Below are 27,880 nucleotides of genomic sequence, written 5' to 3' on the forward strand. Positions count from 1 at the left end.
AAATGAAATATGGCCTTTTGTAGCAACGTGGATGGAACTGGAGAGTGTGATGCTAACTGAAATAAGTCATACAGAGAAAGAGAGATACCATATGTTTCACTCTTATGTGGATATCCTGAGAAACTTAACAGAAGACCATGGGGGAGGGGAAGGGAAAAGAAAAAGTTAGAGAGGGAGACAGCCAAACCATAAGAGACTCTTAAAAACTGAGAATAAACTGAGGGTTGGTGGGGGGTTAGAGGGAGGGGAGGGTGGGTGATGAGCATTGAGGAGGGCATCTGTTAGTATGAGCACTGGGTGTTGTATAGAAACCAATCTGACAATAAATTTCACATTAAAAAAATAAATAAAGTAAATGAATGTGTAAAAAAAAAAAGAAAGAAAGAAACCAGACACAAAAATGCATACTGAATGATTCCATTTTTAAGCAACTCTATAGAAAAAAGCAAACTAACACATATTGTCAGAAAGAAAATCAATTTGCCTGGTGCTAGGATAAGACGAGAGAAATTAACTGAGAGGCAGAGCACAAGGGAACCTCCAGGACTAACGTAAATGTCCTTCATCTTTTTTTTAATATGTATTTTTAGATGTTTATCTATTTATTTTTGAGAGACAGAGAGCATGTGTGCCTGCAAATGGGAGAGGGGCAGAGAGACAGGGAGACAGAGAATCCGGAGCAGGCTCCACGCTGCCAGCACAGAGCCCAACATGGGGCTTGAACTCACGAATCATGAGATCACGACCTGGGCCAAAGCCAAAAGTCCGACACTTAACTAACTGAGCCACCCAGGCGCCCAGAAAATATCCTTCATCTTGATTGTGGTCACAGTCACACAGATGTACACATATACCAAAACTCACTGAACTATATCTTTTAAACAAATGCATTTCAGGGAGACTGGGTGGTTTAGTCGGTTAAGTGACCAACTTCGGCTCAGGTCTTGATCTCACAGTTCATGGGTCCCAGTCCCGCATCGGGCTCTGTGCTGATGGCTCAGAGCCTGGAGCCTCCTTCAGATTCTGTCTCTCCCTCTCTCTCTCTGTCCCTCCCCAATTTGCACACACTCTCTCTCTCTCTCTCTCTCAAAAATAAATAAAACATTTTTTAAAAATTTTAAACAAATGCATTTCACTGTACGTAAACAAAGCTTCAATAAAGTGGATTTTTAAAAATTTATCCAGCCAAACACTTGTTTACAAGTAGCCCACCTAAAAAATAAGCATGCACAATGATTGAAGTTACATGAAGGAACAAAAAAGAAAGACTGGGCAAGAATTAGTAATCAAAAGAAATTTAGTATAGTTATATTAATATCACAAAGCATAGACTTTAAAGCAAAAAGGCATTATTATGGATAAAGAGGATGACTAAATAATGATAAGACAAATAATCAGTTATATAAAATAAATTTCATTGCTGTTTTATTACCCAACAATTAAAAATACCCTCTTTTGGGGTGCCTGGGTGGCTCAGTCAGTTGAGCATCCAACTCTTGATTTCACCTCAGGTCATGATCTCACCATTCATGAGTTTCAGCGCCCCTGTCAGGCTCTACAACTGCTTGGGATTCTCTCTCTGCCCCTCCCCCACTCACACTCGCTCACTCTGTCTCAAAATCAATGAATAAACTTAAGAAAAAAGCACCCTGTTTTCACTAGTATATGATAAATTTATAAACACTAACCATTTCTACTAGACATATAGTACTTCTCAGTAAATTTTAAATAACTTGTATTAAAAATCACATACTATAATTTGGTTGAGTTTCTTTTTAAGTTTATTTTGAGAGACAGAGAAAAAGCATGTGTGTGCATGCACACATGTCAGTAGGGAGAGGGGCAGTGAGGCAAAGAGAATCCCAAGCAGGCTCCATGCTGTCAGCACAGAGCCCAATGCAGGGCTTGAACTCACAAACCTTGAGATCATGACCTAAGCCAAAATCAAGAGTCAGATGTTTAACAAAATGAGCCACCCAGGCGCCTCCAGTTTGGTTGAAATTTAAAAACAAAAATATTATCTCCCAAATCTAACTTATGTGTAATTTTTCTAAATATGTCTTTGGAGGCCATAATATAAATTAGAAAATATTTACAACTGAATAATAAAATTAAGTAATCAAGTCACAGGATACAAAATTAATACCCAGAAATTGGTTGTTTCTACATACTAGTAACACAGTAGCAGAAAGAGAAATTAAGAAAACAATCCCATTTATAATGGTACCAAAAAGAATAAAATACGCAGGAATAAACTTAACCAAGGAGGTGAAAGACCTGTACTCTGAAAACCATAAAACACTTATGAAAGAAATTGAAGATGACACAAACAAATGGAAAGGCATCCCATGCTCATGGATTAGAAGCACTAATATTGTCAGAATGTCCATACTATCCAAAGCTATCTATAGATTCAATATAATACCAACAGCATTTTTCACAGAACTAGAACAAATAATTATAAAATTTATATGGAACTATAAAATTTATATGGAATCTATATGGAACCACAAAAGACCCAAATACCCAAAATAATCTTGAGAGAAAAGAAAAAAGCTAGAGGTATCACAATTCCAGATTTCAAGATGTACTACAAAGCTGCAGTAATCAAAACAGTACAGACACGAAAATAGACACATAGCTCAATGGAACATGATAGAGAGTCCAGAAACAAACCCAGGCTTCAATGGTCAGTTAATCTATGACAAAGGAGGAAAGAACATACAATGAGAAAAGGACAGTGTCCTCAATAAATGGTGCTGGGAAAACTGGACAGCCACACGCAAAAGAATGAATCTGGATAACTTTCTATTTTTTTTTTTAATTTTTTTAACATTTTATTTCTTTTTGAGACAGGGAGAGACAGAGCATGAACAGGGGAGGGTCAGAGAGAGGGAGACACAAAATCTGAAACAGGCTCCAGGCTCTGAGCTGGCAGCACAAAGCCCGACGCGGGGCTTGAACTCACAGACCGTGAGATCATGACCTGAGCCGAAGTCGGCTGCTTAACCGACTGAGCCACCCAGGTGCCCTGGATCACTTTCTAACACCATAAACAAAAAGAAACTCAAAATGAATTAAAAACCTAAATGTGAGACCTGAAACCATAAAAAATTCCTAGAAGACAGCATAGGCAGTAATTTCTTTGACATCAGCCATAGCAACATTTTTCTAGATATGTCTCCTCAAGTGAGGTTAACAAAAGCAAAATTAAACTACTGGGACTACAGCAAAAAGAAAAAAGAAAAAAAAAAAAAACTTCTGCACAGCAAAGGAAACAATCAACAAAACTAAAAGGCAACTACTAAATGGGAGAAGATGTTTGTAAATATCTTCTGATAAGGGGTTAGTATCCAAAACATATAAAGAACGTGTACAACTCAACACCAAAAAGCAAATAATCTGATTTAAAATGGGCACAGGGCCTGAATAGGCAGTTTTTAAAAGAAGACATCCAGATGGCCAACAGACACATAAAAAAATGCTCAACATCACCAATCATCAAGGAAATGCAAATCAACCTCACAATGAGATATCACCTCCTACCTGTCAGACTAACTACAGTAAAAAAGACAGGAAATAAGAAGCATTTGTGAGGGTGTGGAGAAAAAGGAACTCTGCTGCACAGTTGTTGGGAATGTAAATTGCTACAGCCACTGGGGAAAACAGTGTGGAGATTCTTTAAAAAATTATCAATAAAATTACCATATGATTCAATAATTCCACTACTGAGTATTTACCCAAAGGAAATGAGAAGATACATTCACCCCAGTTTATTGCAGCATTATTTACATCAGCCACAATATGGAAGCAGCCCAAGTGTCCATCAACAGACGCTTGGATAAAGAAGATGTGGTGTATACGTACAGTGGAATATTACTCAACCACCCAAAAGAATGCGGTGCTGCTATGTGCTACAACTTGGACGGACCTCCAGGGTATTATGCTACGTGAAATAAGGCAGACAGAGACAGACAAAGGCCATATATGATTTCATTTATCTGTAGCATCTAAAAACAAAACAAATGAATAAACAAAGATACAAACAAAAAGAATCAGAGCTATAAATATAGAGAACGAACTGACTCAGGTTGTCAGAGAGGAGAGGAATAAGGGATGGGCAAAACGGGTGAAGGAGAGTGATAGATACCGGCTTCCACTTACGGAATGAATAAATCTCAAAAATAAAAGGTGCAGACAAGGAAATAACATTCAAGGGCATTGTAACAATGCCATATGGTGACGGACGAGAGTTATGCTTGTAAGCACAGCATAAGGTATAAACTTGCTGAATCACTGTATCGCACACCTGAATCTACCATGTGTGTCAACTATATTCAAATTAAAAAAATAATTGAAAAATAATTAACTAATCAAAATCTATGGAACATAGCTGAAGAAGTACTTAGATGAATATTCCTGATTAAGGATTTATAGAAGACTGAATATTAATGAGCTAACAGTCTAATTTAAGTTAGAAAAAGAACAGGGGAGTAAAACAAAAAAAAAATTGACTATTGAACAAGATAACAAAGCTATGATGCAGAGGATTCACAAAGCTAAAATCTATGTCTTCACAAAGACAAAAACTTGGCAAAACCCTGACAAAACTGGTTGAGGAAAAACAAATGCGTAAATATATAATATTAGAAAAGGAAATGGGGATTACTTCTAAAACCAGCAGAGCTTTAGGTAAATTTGAATGAAAGGCTGAACAGAAACTGATTATTACAGATGGTTACGGATTCGGTCACCACAGCCATTCATTTTTACTTACCGCCAGCAGAAGACACATTTATTTGCACATGCCAAGCTTGGGGTAGTTTCCATGCAACGATGGCTTTCGATACCATAGAATGTATGTTTGTAGCAACCTCCTCTCCCTCGGAGCATCGACTGCAAAAGTAAAAAACAAATGATAATCTGAATAAAACCCTCAAGGCAAAGAAAACACCAAGGCATCATTTTTAAGAAAAAAAGGTGCATTTCATAACCATAAATGCCCCTACGGTATCCGCATGATGCAGAAAATTAACATTATAGTGTTTTGATGGTGCTTTAAATTTTCTAAAACCCAATGAAATAAACCTATGATCCATTAACTCTGAAAGCCCTATAGAGAAGATGGCACTGATGCTTTCATTTTCAAATCCATTCAACCGCCTCAGATAGTATTAGTACAATAATATGTAATACCAAGGGATAGATAAGACAGGCTCCTAGAGGGGAGTAGCACTCCTAAGAAAGAGTATCTCTGCTTTGAGAAAGGGAGAGTGAGTAAGGGGATGCGTCCTAGAGCATATTCTATGTCAACTGAATGGTGGAACTTGAACATACTGAAACTGCTGAGGGGACAAGTGGCATGTGTGTTAAGAGACAGATTTTCCCCCAAAAAGGACACGATTTAATATGTGAGTGGTAAAACTGCGGTGAGTCTAGTAAGAATAAATAATTTGAAGAAATACTGTAAGATAAACTTAGAGTTGGAATCACAAGATATTATCAAGCTTTTTCAGATGTCATCAGAAAAATCCATCTAGAAACTCTGCAAGATAGGCCTGATTTCGGTAAAAGTGAAACCTGGGAGGAGGCTACGCAAAAAAGATCATGGTGAGTTGGCTCATATTATTGGAGGAAAGGGGAAGAGTGCTAAGGAGGTACAATCAAAGGTATTCTCCGTTAGAGAGGCAAAACAAAGTCATCCAGGCAAAATGAAGTCATCCAAGATAATGGAGATGTTGCCTCATCTCAACTGTGACTGAAATATGATGGAATTAACAACAGGAAAAATGAGGAGACACAAGGAGCCCATATGTGTGCGTGTGCATGTGTGTATGTGTGCGTATACGCTATACATCAGCGTGCTCTAACGTTATAATGCTATCCACAATGAAAGAAAGTTATAAAAAAAATCTACCAGCTTGATTATTATGTTGGTTAATCACAAAGTCTTTTATTTTATTTTTTCCTGATAGAAAAGCATACTCCAGTCCATCACGTTTGGTACTTGGATTAGGAAAACTAAGGAGCGAAGGAAAAATATTGTTCAAGATAACTACGAATTCTCTTCCAAGTTGCCAATAAAATATCCAGAAGGCAAACAAAACATTCAGATCTTGCAAACAGCACTGAAAACTAAAAATAAAAGCCCACTAAATGCCAAAATCACAGCGTAATTACCACTAAATATCAGGCCAATGGGAAAACAAGGTTGAAGACCTGCACATTTCATTATTTACTGAAAGGTTAATATACCTGAAGCATGCCGTGTGTTGAATGTACAATAATGAACATGACAGAGCCCCAACCATGATCTAGTTTGAGGAGGAAATGGCAAGTAAACAGGCAAAACGTGCAATACTATTATGCTAGGGTGGTTGAATCAATCAAGATTCTTTTGCAAGCAACAGAAACGGACTCTGGCTAAAGAAAAGGGATTTGTTCAAAGGACCCCACAGATCACAGAATCTTTAGAAAGGCGGGAACGAAGGACGGCTGGCCACAGGACCACCCCTCAATCCCTCAGAAGCCATCTACTGTAGACGCCACCGCTCTGTGGCTACCATCACCACGACCACCCCTGAAATGGAGATGCCTCTGCCACGAGCTCAAGAATGAACCCTCCGTGTCCCAGCCCTTCTGTCTCTCACTCCACACTCAAAGTCTTGGGCAAAGAGAATGACCAACCTTGATGATACTGTTATACCCCCGCTGCCAGCACATGGTACCAGCAAACAGTATGTCTCCTCCTTAACTTCTGAAGCAGGCAATGGGCCCCTGCCCTAAACAAAGCTAATTCAAAAGGGAATTCCCCAAACATGAAAAGACCCAGATGCCGGGCAGGGCAAGCAGAGAAAAGACAAATGTCCAGTAAGGTATTACGAGAGCCTGAGAGACGGATGACTGACCCAGCCAGCCTCACCGGACAAGTGACAACTTCCCAGAGGTGTGATGTCCAAACAGCACTGAAGTACTGATGAAAGAATAAAAGGATAAGAGAGACAGAGTCATGTGAGAAGAGGGATGACACGTTTCTCTTTTAAAAACGCTTTTTTTCTGGGGCACCTGGGTGGCTCAGTTAGTTGAGCATCCGACTCGGGGTTTGGGCTCAGGTCATGATCAACTGAGTTCAAGCCCCGCATTGATTCTCTATCTCCCTCTCTCTCTCTGCCCTCCACCACTCACGCTGTCTCTCTGAAAATAAATAAACTTAAAATTTTAAAACTGTTTTTTTTTTCTAAAAGTTGTATAGTTTTACTTTATTTACTGTAGTTCATGACCCACGTTCAGTTAATTTTTATGTAAGATGTGAAGTTTAAAAGCAACGTGTGTATGTGTGCAGGTACTTCGGGTGTGTGCATTTTGGTGGTGGTTTTCTGCCTGTGGATGTCTAATTATCCCAACATTTGTTGAAAAGGTTATCCTTCCTCCAAGGAATTGCTTTTGCACCTTTGTAAAAAGTCGTTTAGGCATGTTTGTGGGTTTCTTTCTGGGATCTCTAACCTGTTCTGTCGATCTGTGGGTCTGATACGATAAGCTATAATATCAGGATGTAGGATTCCTCCCATTTTCTTCTTCTTCCTCAACACTGTTTAGGCTCTTCTATTTCTACAAAAACCTTACTGGGATTTTAATAGGAATTACATTAAACCTATAGATCAATTTGGGGAAAACTGACATTTTGCTGTACTGAGTCCTCTAATGAAACAACATTTATTTAGATTTACATTTAGATTTTGATTTACATTTACACTTAGATTTTCATTGATTTCTGATTTGATATCTTGCCTCATTTCTAATGTAAGCATTTACTGCTGTAAATTTCCCTATGAGCACTGCTTGAGCTACAACCCACGTAGTTTGTTTTGTTTTTATTACCATTCAGCTGTATGTTTTGGGTTTTTTTTCCTTTTCTTTTGAGACTTCTTCTTTGACCCAGGGCTAATTTAGAAATGTATTGCTTAAACTCAAAAAACAACAGAGGTTAGAGAGGATGCAGAGAAAGGGGAACACTTTTACACTGTTGGTGGGAATGCAAACTGGCACAGCCACTCTGGAAAACAGTATGAAGGTTCCCCAAAATATTAATAGGCAATCTCTATCAAAATAACACCAGCATTCTTCACAGAGCTAGAACAAACAATCCTCAAATTTGTATGGAACCAGAAAAGACTCCAAATACCAAAAGGAATCCTGAAAAAGAAAACCAAAGCTGGACGCATCACAATCCCAGACTTCAAGCTGTATTACAAAGCTGTAATCAAGAGAGTATGGTACTGGCACAAAAACAGACACTCAGATCAATGGAACAGAATAGAGAACTCAGAAATGGACCCACAAACACATGGCCAACTAATCTTTGACAAAGCGGGAAAGAATATCTAATGGGATAAAGACAGTCTCCTCAGCAAATAGTGCTGGGAAAACTGGACAGCAAAGTGCAGAAAAATGAACCTGGACCACTTTCTTACACCATACACAAAAATAAACTCAAAATAAGATGGGAAGCCATCAAAATCCTCGAGGAGAAAGCAGGCAAAAACCACTTTGACCTCAGCCACAGCAACTTCTTACTCAACACGTCTCTGGAGGCAAGGGAAACAAAAGCAAAAATGAACTATTTGGGACCTCATCAAAATAAAAACCTTCTGCACACCAAAGGAAACAATCAGCAAAACTAAAAGGCAACCAACGGAATGGGAGAAGATATTTGCAAATGACATATCAGATAAAGGTTTAGTATCCAAAATCTATAGAGCACTTATAAAACTCAACACCCAAAAATCAAATAATCCAGTGAAGAAATGGGCAAAACACATGAATAGACACTTCTCCAAAGAAGACATCCAGATGGCCAACTGACACATGAAAAAACGCTCCACATCGCTCATCATCAGGGAAATACAAATCAAAACCACAGTGAGATGCAACCTCACACCTGTCAGCATGGCTAACATTAACAACTCAGGCAACAACAGATGTTGGCAAGGATGCGGAGAAAGAGGATCTCTCTTGCATTGCTGGTGGGAATGCAAGCTGGTGCAGGCACTCTAGAAAACAGTATGGAGGTTCCTTAAAAAATTAAAAATAGAACCACGACCCAGCAATTGCACTACTGGGTATCTATTGAAGGGATACAGGTGTGCTGTTTCGAAGGGGCACATGCACCCCAATGTTTATAGCAGCGCTATCGACAATAGCCAAAGTATGGAAAGAGCCCAAACATCCATCAACGAGTGAATGGATAAAGAAGATGTGGTATATTGGGGCGCCTGGGTGGCGCAGTCGGTTAAGCGTCCGACTTCAGCCAGGTCACGACCTCGCGGTCCGTGAGTTCGAGCCCCGCGTCAGGCTCTGGCCTGATGGCTCGGAGCCTGGAGCCTGTTTCCGATTCTGTGTCTCCCTCTCTCTCTGCCCCTCCCCCGTTCATGCTCTGTCTCTTTCTGTCCCAAAAATAAATAAAAAACGTTGAAAAAAAATTAAAAAAAAAAAAAAAAGAAGATGTGGTATAGATATACAATGGAGTATTACTCGGAAATCAAAAAGAATGAAATTTTGCCATTTGCAACTACTTGGATAGAACTAGAGGGTGTTAAAAAACTAGTCAGAGAAAGATAAATATCATATGACTTCACTCATATGAGGAATCTAAGATACTAAATAGATGAACATAAGGGAAAGGAAGCAAAAATAATATAAAAACAGGGTGGCAGACAAAACATATGAGACTCTTAAATATAGAGATCAAACAGAGGGTTGCTGGAGGGGTTGTCGGGGGGGATGGGCTAAATGGGTAAGCAGCATTAAGGAATCTACCCCTGGAATCATTGTTGCACTATATAGGCTAACTTGGATGTAAATTTAAAAAATAAATTAATTTTAAAAAATAATAGAACTACCTACAACCCAGCAATTGCATTACTAGGTATTTACCCAAAGGATACAAAAAAGCTGATTCGAAGGGGCACATGCATCCCAATGTTTATAGCAGCATTATCAACAACCAAATTATGGAAAGAGCCCAAATGTCCACCAACTGATGAATGGATAAAGAAGATGTGGTGTATATACACAATGTAATATTACAGAAATCTTGCCATTTAGAACAACATGGATGGAACTAGAGTGTATTATCCTAAACAAAATAAGTCAGAGAAAGACAAATATTGTATGATTTCACTCATATGTCGAATTTAAGAAACAAAACAGATGAACACAGTGGAAGGGAGGAAAAATAAGATAAAAACAGAGAGGGAGACAAACCATAAGGGACTCTTAAATACAGAGAACTGAGAATTGCTGGAGAGGAGGTGGGTAGAGGGAATGGGTTAAATGGGTCATTGCTATTAAGGAGGACACTTGTTGGGATGAGCAGTGGGTATTATATGTAAATGATGAATCACTAAATTCTACTCCTGAAACCAATATTATTAGAAAGAAAGAAAGAAAGAAAGAAAGAAAGAAAGAAAGAAAGAAAGAAGAGAAGGAAGGAAGGAAGGAAGGAAGGAAGGAAGGAAGGAAGGGAGTTAGTTTAATTTCTATATAGTTAGAGATTTACCTTTCGATTCTATTAACTTCTAGCTTGCCCATTATGGTCAGGGAACAACTATATGATTTCAATTGTTGTAAACTCGCTGAGATTGTTCAATGGCCTAGAACATGGTCTGTCCCGGTCAATGTTCCAAAGGCACTTGAAAAAACATGTATTCTGCTGTTGCTGCATGGTATATTCTTTATCTGTCAATTAGATCCTATTAATCAACTATGTTGCTCAGATTTTCTAGAACCTTGTGATTTTTAGTCAAGTAGTTCCAGCAGAGGTTGAGAGGGGGTTTCAGAGCCCCCAACAAGAACTGTGAAGTTTTATTTTTATAAATTTCTCCATTCAACGAGGTCAGTTTTGAGCCTCCAATGTTTGGTATATACTCACTTAGTATGCATTATCATTTAATCATTATGAAATGTCATTCTCTGTCTCTAGAGAAAGTGTCTTTGCTCTGAGGTCAACTTAATCTGATATTTACACAGGCAAACCTGCTTTTTGGATTACTGTCAGCATGGTATATGGCTTTCTATCATTTTACTCAACCCGCTCATGTCACTAAATTTGAAGGGAGCTTCTCACAGACATCATATCTTGGAGTCCTGTTTTTTTTTACAGGACTATTTTGCCAATAGCTATCACTTGATTGGTACACTTAGAATTGTATTTGAAGCAATTACTGATACACTAGCCCTTAAGTTTGCTATTTTATTATGCTTCCTGCTTGTTTCCTCTCATTCTCATACCTGTTACTCTTTCTTGATTTCCTGCAGGATACTTAAACGTGTTTTGGGATTACATCTTAATTTATCTTGTTTTTTGGTGTATCCTTTTGTAAATATTTGTAGTTGTTTGTAGCTCTTTGTATAGTGTTTGCAGTGGTTATTCTGAGTGTTACATACATATACGTGACACATATATACTGTATGTGTGGTATATTTACACATATACATGACTTATTATAGTCTGCTGGTATTAACATTTTATACCTCAAGTGAAGTAAGGAAGGGAACATCACTTCCATTCAAGTCCCTTTAACTTTCCCTTTTTTATTTTTTTTAATTTTCTTAATGTTTATTTATTTTTGAGAGAGAGAGACAGAGTGCGAGCAGGGGTGGGTCAGAGAGAGAAGGAGACACAGAATCCGAAGCAGGCTCCGGGCTCTGAGCTGTCAGCAGAGCTGACATGAACTGAGAATCATGACTTGAGCTGAAGTCAGAGGCTTAACTGACTGAGCCACCCAGGCACCCCTAACTTTCCCTCTTTTAAATTAAATGTTTTTGCCCTGAGTATTACATGGTATCTTAATTTTTGTTTCAATCATCAAATACAATTTATAAGAATCATGAGAAAAATTATCATCTGCTGCATGGACCCATATTTCTGATCTTCCCATCATTCTTTCTGACTTCCTGCTGCTCTAATAATCTTTCTTCTATTATTTCAGTAGATTAGAAGAACTTCGTTTAGTCAGTTTTTAAGGGCAGATCAGCCAACAAATTCTTTGTTCTCTTGCATGCATGTCTGTACTTAATCTTCATTCTGGAAGGACAGCGTGGCCAGATACAGAATTAATGGTCGCCAGCTCTTTTCTTACAACATTTGAAAACCGTACCGCCTCCCTCCGGCCTCCATGAATTCAGATGAGAAATCTGGTGTCAAATTAACATTACTACATCATTTATCTCTAGCATCTGTCACGATTTTTTCTTTTTTACTTTTCAGATCCATTAATTCTAAGAGGTCTTGGTGTGGATTCCTTTCGTTTTATCCCACTTGGGGTTTGCGCTCTTTGTTGTTCAGAGGGGGTAAATTCTATTGACCTATCTGTTTACAGATCATTCTGTTGATCTGGTGAGGCCACTGATGCCATCTATCCTCTGTCATCTCCACTCTACTACTGAGCCCATTTGGTTTTTTATTTGTTACTGTGTTTTTCAATTTTAAAATTCCCCCTTGGTTCTTTTTATAATTTCCATTTCTTTGCTGGGATTTTTTATTTTTCATTTGTTTCCAGAGAATTTGTAACTGACTGCTGAAGCATCTGTATGACAGCTGCTTTAAAATCCTTGTCAGATTATTCCATCATCTGATTCATCTGGTGTTGGTATCAGTTCATTATCTTTTCTCGTTCAAGTTGTGATTTTCTTGGTTCTTGGTATGACAGGTGATTTTTATTGCATTCTAGACATTCTGTCTACTATGTCAGGGGACCCTAGATCCTATTTAATTACTTTATTTCAGGAGGCAGTCACTTGAGCATACAGGTCTTTTGTGTGCTGTGGTTCCAATGTCAAAGTTTAATTTTCCAAACCTTTGCCGTGTAACTTTGCTTGGGATCCCACTCACTGATCTCTGCTGTTACCATCTGCAGAGGTAGAAGGGGTTCCTCTAGGATGGCTCGCTGGGAGGTCTCGAAGGAGTGAGGAGGCCAGGTGTCGTGTCAGCTGGCTTCCCAGGGTAGGCTACTCATGCAGCAAAGTTCCTCCGTGATTGCCCCTGACAACCCCAGTAATTGAGTGGGAGAGGGAATCTTAGGCTCACAGGGACAAAGAGGCTTCCCCAGCTAGACCACTTCCCCACTGATGCCACTTGCCAGGGCCACCCAGCCACCATGTTCTCTCTCCATTGGGAAAGGAAGCCTCAGGCCCTGCAGGGATGGAAAGCATTTCACAAGTCAGGTCACTTGTTGGAAAAGTAGGTGGTGGGAAGGGATCTCTCTCTTTCCACTTTCACTTGGCCACCCTCGTATCTCTTAACAGGAAAGCAGAATTTCAGGTCCAACAGGAATGGAGACCACTTGTGCTAGCCACTTCCTGTTAGTGGGGCTCCCAGCTGATCTCCTTGGCAGTGGTACTGGGCCTGCCCAATCCTGTTGGAGGGACTCTCGTTCCATACTGGGAATAAATGAGCCTCCTTAGGTGGTTTTCTGTTGCAAGATTAAGGATTAGGAAACATGGGGTTTGAGTTGCGCTCAGAGATGGGAGATGTAAAACATCCTGCTGCTGTACTGCTCCTCCACTCCTGGGGTCTCGAACCAGGCAGCCTTCCTCTTACCACCTTTCAAAGTTCTCATCTGGTTGCCTTTGTGTTTCCCAGGGTTCCAGGGTTGCGCACAGCAGGAAGGAACAGGGAGAAAGGGGTTTCTGCCCTCTTGTCCAGACCACAAATCCTCAGACATTACATTTTGAAAGGAAGTACTCTCACATCTGAAAACTAGTAAATAAGCAGGCTGGAAAGGGAACAAGATCTGAGAGTAACACATACTTAGAATTAAATCTACGTGATGGATCTGGGTGGAAATTATAGATAGCCTCAGATTCATTAATCCATGAATTCTTGGCATCAAACGGCAAATGAGAGCCTGAGAAAATACAACGGCAGCCAGCAGCCACACTGAATGAATGCAGGACACTATCAGCAGGCAGGCTCTGTGCACGTCAATTTGGAGATGGGGGTGCAGGGAGAAGAATGGAGGTGGGATGCTGAGAGACAGATCTTCATGGGTCTCTCTCCCTCTGAATATCTTGCAAGCAGCACTAATTGCCTTCTAGACTATCTTTTCAAAAAGGTTTGTATAGTGAAGAGCCTTAGAAGATCTACTGTCTCTCTAGAGCAAACCACATATCTGTTTATTGTCCAGGATAATAAAGATGTGTCCCTCTATGGCAAAGGTCAGGCAGGAATATCATCAACTATAAAAGTTTCATTTTCCTTAAACTTGGGGTTCCTCTCCTATAACATACATAACACATGTTACCTGGCCCTTCTACAGCTGCTTCCCAGGAACTGGGGGCTCAGGAACCAGAGCAAATAATGATATTCTGGCTACAGCTATTATTATAATGTACCATCCATGCTTTCTGCCAGCATCCATGACACTCTAGCTGGCTAACCTGTTAGCTTGCAAGAAGGGTAAAATTTCAGACTCTAATTTGTGACAGAGAATGGAGAACTCAATGCAGACGTCAATAAACTACAGTCCACGGGACAAAAACATCCGTTTCTGTAAATAAAGTCTTGTCGGAACACTGTCACCCAAACTTGTTTACTTACTGTCTATGGCTGCTTTTCTGCTACAATGGCAGAACCAAGAAGTCACAACACAGATCAGATGACCCACAAATGTTAAAAAGTCAGTACCTGGCCCTTCAAGGAAAACTCTGCTGGCCCCTGACTTAGATATTTCTTTCATTTTCTAGAACAAAATAAACTCCAAACTGATTAAACTGTTAAAAAAGTACTAATGGGAGAAGAATTGGGGGAAAGGTGGAGGGGCAGAGCTGGAATCTGTCCCCCGACCCGGACAACATCTGCACTGGCAGAATCTACCTGATGGAACTATTTCGGAACTCACTGCTGAAGGCTTGCAACTTCCAGGTAAAGGCTGGAACAGTTCATTTCAGCTCTTAGCACAGTAGGAGCTCCCCGGCCCCCACCCCCAGCCATTTGGCAGACAGCTGTGCATGTGTTCCTGGGGCAGCGTGCACATAGCTAGGGCAGGCAAAAAGGACCCTGTCCTGCAAAATACTGGGGACCTGTGTTCTGACAACTAATTGCAGCTTCTGATCATGGAGGTACAGAGAGGTGCGCGGCCATCGTTGCTCCTCTCCCCATTTTTGCAGGGCCCTACCCCTCCAGCTCAAGTGACTGCCAGGAGATTGGAAGGACCGCTACCTATTTTGATCCCCCTTGACTTTTCGCTGTCACCCTTTCAGGAGCCAGATGTTAAAAAGTAGGATATTCAAAACAACTGAATATCACCTTCAGGGAAAAATAGAAAGTTACTGTGCGTGCCCAAGGAAAGGCTCAGGAAACACACAGTTAACACATTAAGTTTACACCTCAGCCTAATCCTTACAGAGAGAGCATACAAAACTCAATAAAACAAAAACAACAACAAAAAACAGCAAACCCTGTACAAGGGAGAGAATCTGATTTCCAGAGTTACCACACGATGAGCTTCAAATGTCCACAACAAAGACACAGGAAGTACGTCCCATTCAAAGGGAAAAAAATAATTCAACAGAACCTATTCCTGAATAATACTTTATGGCAGATACATTAGACAGACTTTAAAAACACTGTCCTAAAGATGCTCCAAGAACTACAGGAAGACGTGGAAAAAATCAACAAAACAACATATGAACAAAATGGAAATATCAGTAAAGAGCTAAGAAGCCTAAAAAGAAACCAAAAAGAAATTCTGGAGCTGAAAAGTATAATAATTGAAATGAAAAATTCACTAGAGAGACTCAAGGCAGATTTGAGCAGGCAGAAGAATCAGTGAACTTGGAGGTAAGAAGATGGAAATTACCAAGGCTGAGGAGCACAAAGAAAAGCGAAGAGAGCTCAAGGGACCTGTGGGACACATCAGGCAGAACAACACGCACTTCGCAGGTGCCCCAGGAGAAAAGAGCCGGAGGCAGAGAGAATATATGAAGAAATAGTAGCTGGAAACTTCCCAAATTTGATGACAGTCATAAATATAAACATCTGAGAAACTCAACAAACTCCAAGTAAGATGAACTCAAAGAGACCTACACCAAGACACATTATACTCGAAGTTTCCAAAGGGAAAGACAAAGAATCAACCTTGAAAGTGGCAAGAGAAAAGTGAATCATCACATACAAGGGAGCATTCATAAGATTATGGGCAGATTTCTCATCTGAAAATTGGGGGGTCAGAAGGCAATGGACCAATATACTCAAAGTGCTAAAAGGAAAAAAACACTATAAACCAAGAACCCAATATCTGGCAAAACTGTCCTTCAGAAGTGAGGGAGAAATCAAGACATTTCCAGAGGAATAAAAGTTGAGGCAGTTCATGACCACTAGACCTGCCCCGACCATTTCTTGCTCAAGGGATTCCTGCAGGTGAAACGAAAGGACAGCAGGCAGGACCCCAAAGCCAGACAGAGACATAAAGGTCTCAATAAAGGTAAATATAGGGGAATTGTGAAAGCTGGTGTTATTGTAACAATGGTTTGTAGCTTTTTTTTCCTACTTGATTTAAGAGACTAATATGTATAAAAAAAATTATTAGTGTAAGGCTGGTATTACTGTAACTTTGGTTTATAATTCCAAATCTTGTTCTCTACATGATTTAGATGACTGCATTTAAAGGAGTTATTAGTTTACATTTCTGGGCTCACAATGTGTAAAGATGTAATTTTGTGGCACCAATAACTGAAAAGGGTGGAGACAGAGCTATAAAGGTGCAGTTTTTGTATGTTATTGAAGTTAAGCTACAATAAATTTAAATTAAAATGTTATAACTTTAAGATGTGAAATGTTATCCCCATGGTAACCACAAAGAAAACAGCTGTAGAATATACACAAAAGGAAATTAAGAAGGAATTTAAACATTTCACTACAAAAAAATCACTAAAAAAGACAAAAAGGTAGGAAATGAGGGACAAAAATGCAGTAGGGCACACAGGAAAAAAAAAAAGCACAACGACAGAAGTAAGCCCCCCTTATAGTAATTACTTTAAATTTAAATGGATTAAACTCTAATCAAAAGATGAGAGATTGGCAGAATGCATAAAAATACATGATCCAGGGGCACCTGAGTGGCTTGGTCGGTTAAGACTCTGACTAGTGGCTTCGGCTGAGGTCATGATCTCATGGTTCTTGAGTTCGAGCCCCGCATTGGGATTCTCCCTCTCCCTCCCCAGCTTGCTCAAAATGAACTTAAAACAAAAAAAAAAAAAACTACACAATCCAACTCTGCTGTATACAAGAGACTCACTGTACATCCAAAGACACACACAAGTCAGAAGTTAAAGGATGGAAAGATATCCTGTGCAAACAGTAACCAAAGGAGAGCAGGAGTGGCTACACTCTCATCAGACAAAAAAGACTTCAAATCGAAAAAAGATTACATTGGGGCATCTGACTTCGGCTCAGGTCATGATCTCACAGCTCGTGGGTTCAAGCCCCACATCAGGCTCTGTCAGCACAGAGCCTGGACCCTGCTTCAGATTCTGTGTCTCCCGATCTCTGCCCCTCCTCCGCTCGTGCTCTGTGTGTGTCTCTCTCTCTCAAAAATAAATAAATATTTTAAAAAGTTAAAAAAAAAAATTACAAGGAACCAAAGACATTATATATTATAAAAGATTCAAAACAGCAAGATATAACAATTATAGACATTTATACACCAAATGACAGATCTTCAAAATATATGAAGCAGAAATGGAGAGAGTTGGAGGGAGAAAAAGACAGCTCTACAATAACTGTTGGAGACTTCAATGAAGAGAACAACCAGAGAGAAGACAAGGAAGGAAACACAGGACTTCACAAAAAAGACCAGCTAGATCTAAGAGACGTATGCAGAACACTCCACACAATTAACAACAGATACACATTCTTCTCCACTAAGCATCGGGCATTTCTAAGACCACTAATTAGGCCAAAAATAAAGTCTTAACAGATTTTTTTAATTTTTTTTAACACTTATTTATTATATTATTGGGAGAGAGACAGAGCATGAGTATGGGAGGGGCAGAGAAAGAGGGAAACACAGAATCTGAAGCAGGCTCTAGGCTCTGCACTGTCAGCACAGAGCCCGATGCAGGGATCTAATTCACAAACCGGGAGATCATGAACTGAGCCAAAGTCAAACACTCAACCGACTAAGCCACCCAGGCGCCCCAAGTCTTAATAGATTTTAAGAGATAGAGATCATACCAACTATCTTCTCTGACCACAATGCAATGGAGTTAGAAATCAGTAACATAAAGAAAACTGAAAGTAAAAATTATGGAAATTAAACTGCACACTTTACACTTTTAAACAACCAATGGATCAAAGAAGGAATCAAAAGAAAAATTAGAAAATACTTAAGAGATGAATGAAAATGAAAAACAAACACCAAAATTTATGGGATGCATCAAAAGCAGTGCTAAGGGAGAAATTTACAGCTATAAATGCTTATATTAGGAAGGAAGGAAGGAAGGAAGGAAGGAAGGAAGGAAGGAGTTCAAAACAACAACCTAACTTTACAACTTAAGGAATTAGAAAAAGAATGAGCAGGGCGCCTGTGGCTCAGTCGGTTGAGTTTCCAACTTCAGCTCAGGTCATGATCTCACGGTCTGTGAGTTCAAGCCCCACATCAGGCTCTGTGCTAACAGCTCAGAGCCTGGAGCCTGCTTCAGATTCTGTGTCTCCCTCTCTCTCTGACCCTGCCCCATTCATGCTCTGTCTCTCTCTGCCTCAAAAATAAAACAAAACATTTAAAAAAAAAATTTTTAATAAAAAAAAAAGAATGAACAAATCCAAAACTAGCAGAAGGAATGAAATAATGATGATTGTATCAATGAAACAGACAATAGAAAAACAACAGATAAAATCAACAAAACAAAAGTGCGTTTTTCAAAAAGACTGACAAAAATCAACAAACCTTTAGCTACATGGGACTAAAAAAAAGAAGACTCAAATTACTAAAATCAGTAATGAAAGTGGGGACATTACTACCAATTCTACAGAAATAAAAGATATGAGAGTACTATGAACAAATGTATGCTAAGAAATTGGATAAACTAGCTGAAATGGACAAATTTCTAGAAACACAAAACCTACCAGAAATCACAAAGAAAAAGAAAACCTGTATAGACCTATCGCTAATAAGAAGACTGAATCAGTAATCACCAATCTCCCAGCAACCACAACAAAAGCCCAAGATCTGATTTCTTCACCGGGTCAATTCTACCAAGGACTTAAAGAATTAATACCAATCAAAAAATGGGCAAAGAATAAACATTTCCCCAAAGAAAATACACAAATGGCCAATAAGCGCGTGAAAAGATGCTCACCAACACTAACAGTCAGGGAATGCAAATCAGAACTACAATGATACCTCACATCCATTAGGATGGCTATCATCCAAAACCAAAAACAAAGCAAGTGTTGGTGAGGATGTACAAAACTGGAACCCCTGGATACTGCTGATGGGAATGCAAAATGGCATAGCTCCAGTGTTAAACAGTATGGAGGTTCCTCAAACAACTAAAAAGTGAATTCCCATATAACCCAGCAATTCCACTTCTGTGGATGTAGCCAAAAGATTTGAAAACAGGATCAAAGAGATATTTGTACACCCATGTTCACAGCAGCATTATTCATAACAGCTAAAACATGGAAGCAACCCAAGTGTTTATCAACACAAAAATGGATAAAGAAAAATATGATATATGTACATACAATGGAATATTATTCAAACTTAAAAAGGAAAGAAATTCTAACACATGCCACAACATGGATGAACCCTGAGGACACTATGCTAAGTAAAATAAGCCAGTCACAAAAAGACCAACACTGTATGATTTCACTTATTTGAGATACTCAGAGTAGTCAAAATCATAGAAGCAGAAAATATGGTGGTTGCCAGGGGCTGTGGAGAGGGAAGAATGGGAAGTTAGTGTTTAATAGGTATAAAGTTTGTTTTGCAAGATTAGGAGTTATGGGGATGGATGGCGGTGACAGCTGCATAAGGTAAAGTATTTAATACCACTGAACCATATACTTAAAAGTGGCTAAGTTGGGAAACTTTAACAGAATAAAAAAAAAACTTAGTCTTAAAAAGTAGTACAAAGACAGAAGTCACTAGGGGCGCCTGAGTGGCTCGGTCAGTTAACCATCCAACTTCAGCTCAGGTCATGACCTCATGGTTCATTGGTTCGAGGCTGAGTCAGGCTCTGTGCTGACAGCTCAGAGCCTGGAGCCTGCTTCGGATTCTGTGACTCCTTCTCTCTCTGCCCCTCCCACACACACTCTTTCTCTCTCAAAAATAAATAAACATTAAAAAATTTAAAAAAAAAAAAAAAAGAAGTCACCATTTTCTAAATCCCTGGGTGAGAAAGAATTCCATAAGCTTAAAAAAATAGAAAAAACCACAAAGGCAACATTAAATGAATAAAAATAAACAAAAATATAAAATTTAAGCACATCAAACAACAACCACCACCTCCAAAGGGGCAAAAAATAGACTAGGAAAAATATTTTTTTTTCAATTTTCTCTTTTTAAAGCTTATTTATTTTGAGAGAGACAGAGATAGCACAAATTAGGGAGGGGCAGAGAGAGAGAGAGAGAGAGAGAGAGAGAGAGAGAAAGAGAATCCCAAGTCCCCGATGTGGGGCTCGAACCCACAAAGCTGCAAGATCATGACCTGAGCTGAAACAAGAGTCACATGCTTAATAACCGACTGAGCCATCCAGGCACCCCTAGGAAAAATTTTTTCAATAAATGATAGATCCAGACTTTAACAGCTTTACAAACAGTTCATAGGAAATTATAAGGAAAGATAGTTAGCAAACCTTTTCCATTTGTAATATCATTTCTAGGACTCTAAATAATCTAAATGCACACAAAGCTTTATATAAAAACACATTCTTCATGTAATTGCTTATATTAGAGGGGGAAAAAAAAACACACATCACCAGGTGAATGCCAAATTAAATTATGGCACTTTCATCAATAATTACATAGTCACTGTGCTTCGGAAAGATTTTTCAATAGGAAAAATGCTTGTTATAATGTTCAGTGAAAAAAATTGATACAAAATTTCATATACAACATGATTTCAAATACATAAAAACATGCATAAAGGTGAATAGTAAAAAAAGGCTGAAAGAAAATACACTTTAAGATTTATGTAAGGTAGAATGTAAGTTTTATTTTCTATATTTTTCTTATTTTTTACAAAAGGACATGTGTTATTTTAATAATAAACAAAAGCAGTTTTGCTAAGGAAAAATGATTTGAATGAGAAACTCGCATAGCATCATCCACAAGTCTGTGAATCTTTTCACTAAATATAAGGTCACAGATTTAAGCACCGTCTGATTATATTTTTTCGCCAGAACGTGATAGCTTTTCCAATTGCTATCTGCGTAATTCATCACCATGCACCCTACTTCACACTATTCTCAAGTGCTGACGATGTGCTTTTTCACCACTTACTTGTGGCTGAGCATTTCAATAAGACTGATAGACATTCCCCTCCCACAACTGATTGTGTTCTGGGAGAACTCACTGCATGGGAACAATTACACGAATAACTGGGAATTTCTCATCAGAAACCAATGAAGACCAGACAACCATGGAGCAGTATCTCTGAAGTGCTAAAAGAAAGGCTGTCAATCCACCATTCTACACGCAGCAAAAACAAAGAATGAAAGCAAAATACCGACATCCTCAGGTCAAGAAAAACCAAGAGAATTCACTGCCACCTGACCTACTCTGAGACATACTAAAGGAAGCCAAGGCAGACAGATGGGGAAAGGCTAGTATGCAACCACTAATCAAAACAAAGATAGGATATCTGAATTAACATCAGACAATTTAACTTCTAAACAAGGACCCCTACCATAGGTAACAAGGGACATTACATAATGATAAAAGTGTAGATTCACCGTGAAGACCTAAGAATCCTAAGTGTGAATGTACCTAACATCAGAGCTTCAACGTACATGAGGCAAAAACTGATACAAAAGAAATGGGCAAATCCACAATGAGAGCTGGAGTTTTCCACACTCCTCTCTAACAGAGCGAGACTGAAAATCTGTAAGGATATAAAAACTATTACCAAGTCAACCTCTGATCTGGGTTTGGGTTTACTGGAGTTTTATCTGGGGCTGGGGAGAGGGAAACAGGAAAAGACGTACAGGAAAGACAGGAAAGGGACCCTTTTCACCAAGCTGAATTACAACATCAGTGAAGGCAGGCATCTCTCACATCCCCATTACCTTGCACTTGTCTCTGAGCACAGAGAACATATGCCGACAGACTAACCATGGGTATAGCACAGCCACATTTCCATTTCTCCTACTCCCTGTGCCATGTGACTTGTGATTTTTCTATAATACCATTGCTACTTAACAGTAATAAAGCCACAACCACAAAGGAAAGTAAAAGGGCCATATCGTACGTAATATATGCTATACATAAATGCTATGTATGACATATATGGCATATGCATTTACATATATATTTATGATAAATACATATTTCTTTTCCAGACTACAGTGGTAAAGACAGGAAAATACACTCTCAATTAAAGTGACCACCAAATAGGCAAGTCCTCTTCCATCAGTATCCTTACAAGGTCATGATTTCCTGCTGAAAGAACCTCCTACTCCCCGCAACTCCATTCAGATGACAGAAGTTTAGAAAACGAAGATGGCAAAGCCACAAAACTTGATAGAATGCTTGCCAGCCCCTTTGTCTTTCAAGCAAATACCCCTTGACACAGAACCAAGAAAAGAAAAAAAAAAAAAGAATAAACCCCACTTCCTGTCCTGTTCTCCACATTCTCATCTATATCTATGTCTATACGATGAGAGTTGCCACACACAGGTGTGTAACACCCACCAAGTCAGCAGCAAACCATGACCACTTCCTTATAAGGAGCCAATATCATCTGGTTCCAGTACCTACGCACTGGCCCGAAACTCAGTGGCTTAATACAACACCGATCTGCTATTTTCCCTGTTAATTCTGTGGGTCAGTTGGGTGGTCTCCCCACTCCCTATAGGGTCTGTGCTAAGGTTACTCATACAGCTGGAACGAGAGGCAGTCTGGCTGGGGCTACACATCCCAGAAGACCTCACTCACATGTCTGACACTGGATGCTGGCTGGGGGGGGGAGGGGGGGGGGGGGCGGGCCTTGCTCCTTTCCCCCATTAGTTTAGACTGGCTTCTTTAGAGCACAACAGCTGGGTTCTCGGAGGAAGCCTTCCAAAAGGAGAAGCCTCGATGTCCAAGCACCTATCAGGCCTCCGCTTGCACTGTGCTTGCTCACAGCCCAACAGCCCAAGCAGGTCCAATGGCCAAGCCTAGAGTCCTTGTGAGAGAGGATTGCAAGAGTGTGACTATTGGGAGTCATGGTTCACTGAGGGCTGCCCAGTTAATAGACTCCTACATCATTTATACCAATTACGTTCACTCCAAGCCCGAAGGCAAAAATTCTTCACATCATAATTTATTAGTTTTCAAAGAGCTTTCACACTCAATATAACCGCTAATAGCTCTAGATCAATTTTTGGCTTATTATAACAAAATCCTTTTAATATATGGTGATTACTGCAGCTCTCTGGGTAGACAGGCAAATATTCTGATTTTAGATATTTAAGATATGTTTACTTAATACACAATCACCATATTCTGTGCTAAGTGATTTAGAGGAAAAATGAATGATTCTGACTTCATTGTATGTATTTTTTATAAAACCCTAAAGTTCTTACCTTAGAAAACATAAAAGCTTTCTAGACTATTCAAAAACACAAATTTTTAAAATTCTTTACATTGAAATCAAATGGAAATATATTAAGAAATAACAAATCACCACCATAGTCACACAGATATACAATTTATTGCAAAGAACTTTAGAACACACATTTGGAATGTATGCTCTTAATGGGATGCATTCTATTGACAGAAGGAGCTACAATGAATCTATTTCTCCTCTTCAAAATTATGGAGGACCCTAAAGAACTTTCATTTGTGTGGTTTATATCAATCAATATTTACATAAAAGAAATTAGAACCAAGAAATGTTTAAAATATTTCTTAGTATTTCAATTACGATAATTACAAGCCCATCACGTGTTAACACAATAGCATGGTTTTATGAAAAATATATTTTCCAAGATCAAAAAAAAAAAAAAGCATAAAACAGTTGGATTCTTATAGATGTTTCTATATTCCAACTGTTGTGATATGTTATTTTGGTTATGGTATATGAACAAAACCCAGCCTCAGACAGATATGCAGCTGGAAAAAAGCAGTATTTTAATAGCCTTTTCAGAAAATTGTAAACGTTCTACTCTAATACTAAACCAAAAGTCCACAAGTTTCATTAAATATTAACTGCATTATGGAATCTGAAAACATACTAATGAACTTTTCATGTTTTGTTACATTAAAATACATTTGTCTACCTTGCACTTTGAATTTTATTTTATAACATCATGTATTGAAAAACACTGGTTCACAAAGTTATGCAGATCTTCCAAATACTGACACATTTCATTGTATAATATTTTAAAAATCACACTTTTTAAAATCACAACTGATCTCATCACTAAACTCTTCAAGTATTGGGAGGCTGCCAAACTTATGGCAACTAATACAAGTTTTCCAAAATTCTACTTTGCCTTTTTAAAGCTCAACTTTATTACTGGCAATAACTACTTTCAGTGGTTTTCCTTGAAGTGTCAGGCTGACTTTGGTTATTAAAATATATGTATATATATTGGCCACATACCTAAGCCTGAATAACCATACTTCATTGTTTTTGTACATTAAAATGGCATTCCATGAACACAGCAACTTACAACCTAACTGCAAAAATGTTTTCCTAAAGACAACTGTAGGGGCGTCTGGGTGGCTCAGTTGATTAAGCGTCCAACTTTGGTTCAGGTCAAGACCTTGTAGTTTGTGGGTTTGAACCCCACATCAGGCTCTGTGCTGACAGCTCAGAGCCTGGAGCCTGCTTTGGATTCTGTGTCCCCTTTGCTCTCTGCCCCTCCCCCGCTAGCACTCGGTCTCTCTCTCTTTCTCAAAAATAAACATTAAAAAAACAAAACAAAAAGACAACTGTATACTTTGGTACGCAACAAAAGTGCTTTACACATACTTGCCATTTCTTCATTTAATATTCTTCAGATATTAAATACTCTTTAGATATTCTTCAAAATATTAAAAAGACAGATAGTCACAGGTAGAGATGTTTTTAAATAATTTCTGCAACTTCATCAAGGTAATTCTTAAGTATAACTGACATTAAAAAAAAAAAAAAAACAGAGTGAATGCACGTTGACTACTTAGTACAGTTTGGTATATTGCCTTAATTCATACTGAGGGGTCGGCCTTTTTAACCAACATTGCTTTTGCACCATTAATGCAAATGTCCACACAGCAAAAAAAACAAATGACATCACAGTTTTATTATGAAAACAGTATTGACCTCTGGGACACCCAAGGGTCTGCAGATCACATTTTAAGAACCACCATTGTAGGTTACCAGCAATAAGTAATCTTGTCAATATAAAAAAAAATCAAGGATTTTGTTGAGGGGAAAAAAGTGATACAATTACAAAATGAAAGAAATTAACTGAAAACTAATGTTGGAATGAGAGTTCAACCACTTTGGAAAACTACTCATAATGTCTACAAAAGCTAAACATGGGTTTAAGCAATTCTACTCCAAGGTGTACACCCAAGAAAAATGAGTGTTAAGTCCAAAGACTGTACATGAATGTTCATAGCACTGACTTTATATGAGCAAACACAGTAACAAAAAACTAGAAACAATCCATTGTCCATTAACAAGTAAATGAATAAATGGCAGCCTATCTACACAACGGAATATATTCAGCAAGAAATGAACTATTGATTCACACAGAAACATGGAAGAACATCAATAACGATGCCAAATGAATGAAGCCAGATCAAAAAGAGAACATAATGCATAACTATATTAAATTCTAGAAAATATAAATTTTATATGCAGAGACAGAAAGCAAATCAGTGGTTTCCTGGAGATAGAAATAAAGAGATAGATGGATTACAAAGAAGCACAAGGAAATCTGGGGGCTGTTCATTACCTTGATTTTGATGTGTATTCTCACTAATACACCCATAGGCCAAAATTCACAAATTGTATACTTCGCATACAATTTCTCGTAGGTCAATTATACTTCAATTAATGTTAAAAATATTTTAACTAAGAAAGGGGGGGGGGGGAGGGAAGATGCAGGAGTCAACTAGAAAAGTTCCCACCAACCAAACTGTGACATTTAGGATCAATAAAATGACTACGACGGGTTGAACTGATGAAAATACATCACTACATAATGAGATTACAAAACAGAGAAGAAAATTCATTGCCATCTGAGGCAGCTAATAAAATAACATCCACTTTGAAACCTGGTAACTACAGAGAAAGAATTAAACATGTATCCTGCTCACCAACTGGAACAGTACTTCAGAGTAACCAAATATCTGTAGTTAATAATAAAAATTTTCTTCTTTAAAGAATAATGCTAGTTAATAAACACAGAAGAAATAACAGAATTGAAAATATTTTACAAAATCTAATCACGTACCGCCTCAGCCAAGTACTATCAATTGGTGTTAAAGAAAAAAAGTGAACCGCAGCTTAATAGTTGACAGGAGTCAGGATTTTTTTTACTTATTAATTTTTAATGCCACTATAATTAATATACAGTATTATATTAGTTTCAGGTGTACCATATTGTGATTTAACAGTCATTGTTCAGTTCTCATCATGGTAAGTGTACTTTTAACCCTTCTCCTATTTCACCCATTTCCCTCTGGCAACCACCAGTTCATTCTCTGTATTTAAGCATGTTTTTCGTTTGCCTCTTTTTTAATTTGTCCATTTTGCTTCTTAAACTCCACATGAGGGAAATCATCACTTAGCAGTACACCTTCTAGATCCATCTATGTGGTTGCAAATGGCAAGATTTATTCCTTTTTATGGCTGTGTAATATTCCTGTGTGCGTGTGTGTGTGTGTGTGCGTGTGTGTGTGTGTGTACACACACATACCACTTCTTTCTCATTCATCTGTGGATGGACGCTTAAGTTGTTTCCATAATTTGACTATTGTAAATAACGCTGCAATAAACATAAGGGTGCAAACAGCTTTTCAAATTAGTGTTTTTGTATTCTTTGGGTAAATACCCAGTACTGCAATTACTGGATCATATGGTAATTCTAGTTTTACTTTTCTGAGGACCCTCCATACTGTTTTCCACAGTGGCTACGCCAGTTTGCATTCCCACCAACAGCACAAGATGGTTCCCTTTTTCTCCACATCCTCACCAACACCTATTTCTTGCGTTTTTTAGTTTAGCCATTCTGACAGGTGTGAGGTGATATCTCATTGTGGTTTTGATTTGCATTCCCCTGATAATGAGCGATGATGAGCAACTTTGCATGTGTCTGTTCCCCATCTGGATGTCTTCTTTGGAGAAATGACTGTTCATGTCTTCTGCCTAATTTTTAAATGGATTATTGGGGGTATCTTTTAGCTGTATAAGTTCTTTATATATTTGGGATATTAACCCTTTTTCAGATATGTCATTTGCAAATTTTTTCCTCCCATTCAGTATGCTTTTGGTTTTGTTTCCTTTGCTGTGCAAAAACCTTCTATTTTGATGTAGGCCCAACAGTTTATTTTTGCTTTTGTTTCCCTTGTCTCCAGAGACGTGTCTAGTAAGAAGCTGCTGCGGCCGAGGTCAAAGAAGTTGCTGCCTGTCTTCTCCTGTAGGATTTTGATGGTTTTCTGTCTCAAAGTTAGGTCTTTAA

General features: G+C 38.6%; 1 protein-coding gene across 5 annotated transcripts in view; it reads right to left on the reverse strand.

Annotated features, from left to right (window-relative positions):
• The window catches only part of LOC122209599 (S-adenosyl-L-methionine-dependent tRNA 4-demethylwyosine synthase TYW1), a 212,386-nt gene that overhangs the window by 133,124 nt on the left and 51,382 nt on the right, over nucleotides 1-27,880 (reverse strand). For all 5 annotated transcript variants that reach the window (XR_006197676.1, XR_006197675.1, XR_006197674.1 and 2 more), the window contains one exon: nucleotides 4,778-4,896. Coding sequence is in view for 2 of the 5 variants with exons in the window: in XM_042921589.1 (XP_042777523.1) it covers nucleotides 4,778-4,896 (119 nt within the window). In the remaining 3 variants the exon portion in view is untranslated. The remainder of the gene's footprint in view (nucleotides 1-4,777; nucleotides 4,897-27,880) is intronic.

Source organism: Panthera leo, chromosome E3 (assembly GCF_018350215.1).
Source record: "Panthera leo isolate Ple1 chromosome E3, P.leo_Ple1_pat1.1, whole genome shotgun sequence".
NCBI lineage: Eukaryota > Metazoa > Chordata > Mammalia > Carnivora > Felidae > Panthera > Panthera leo.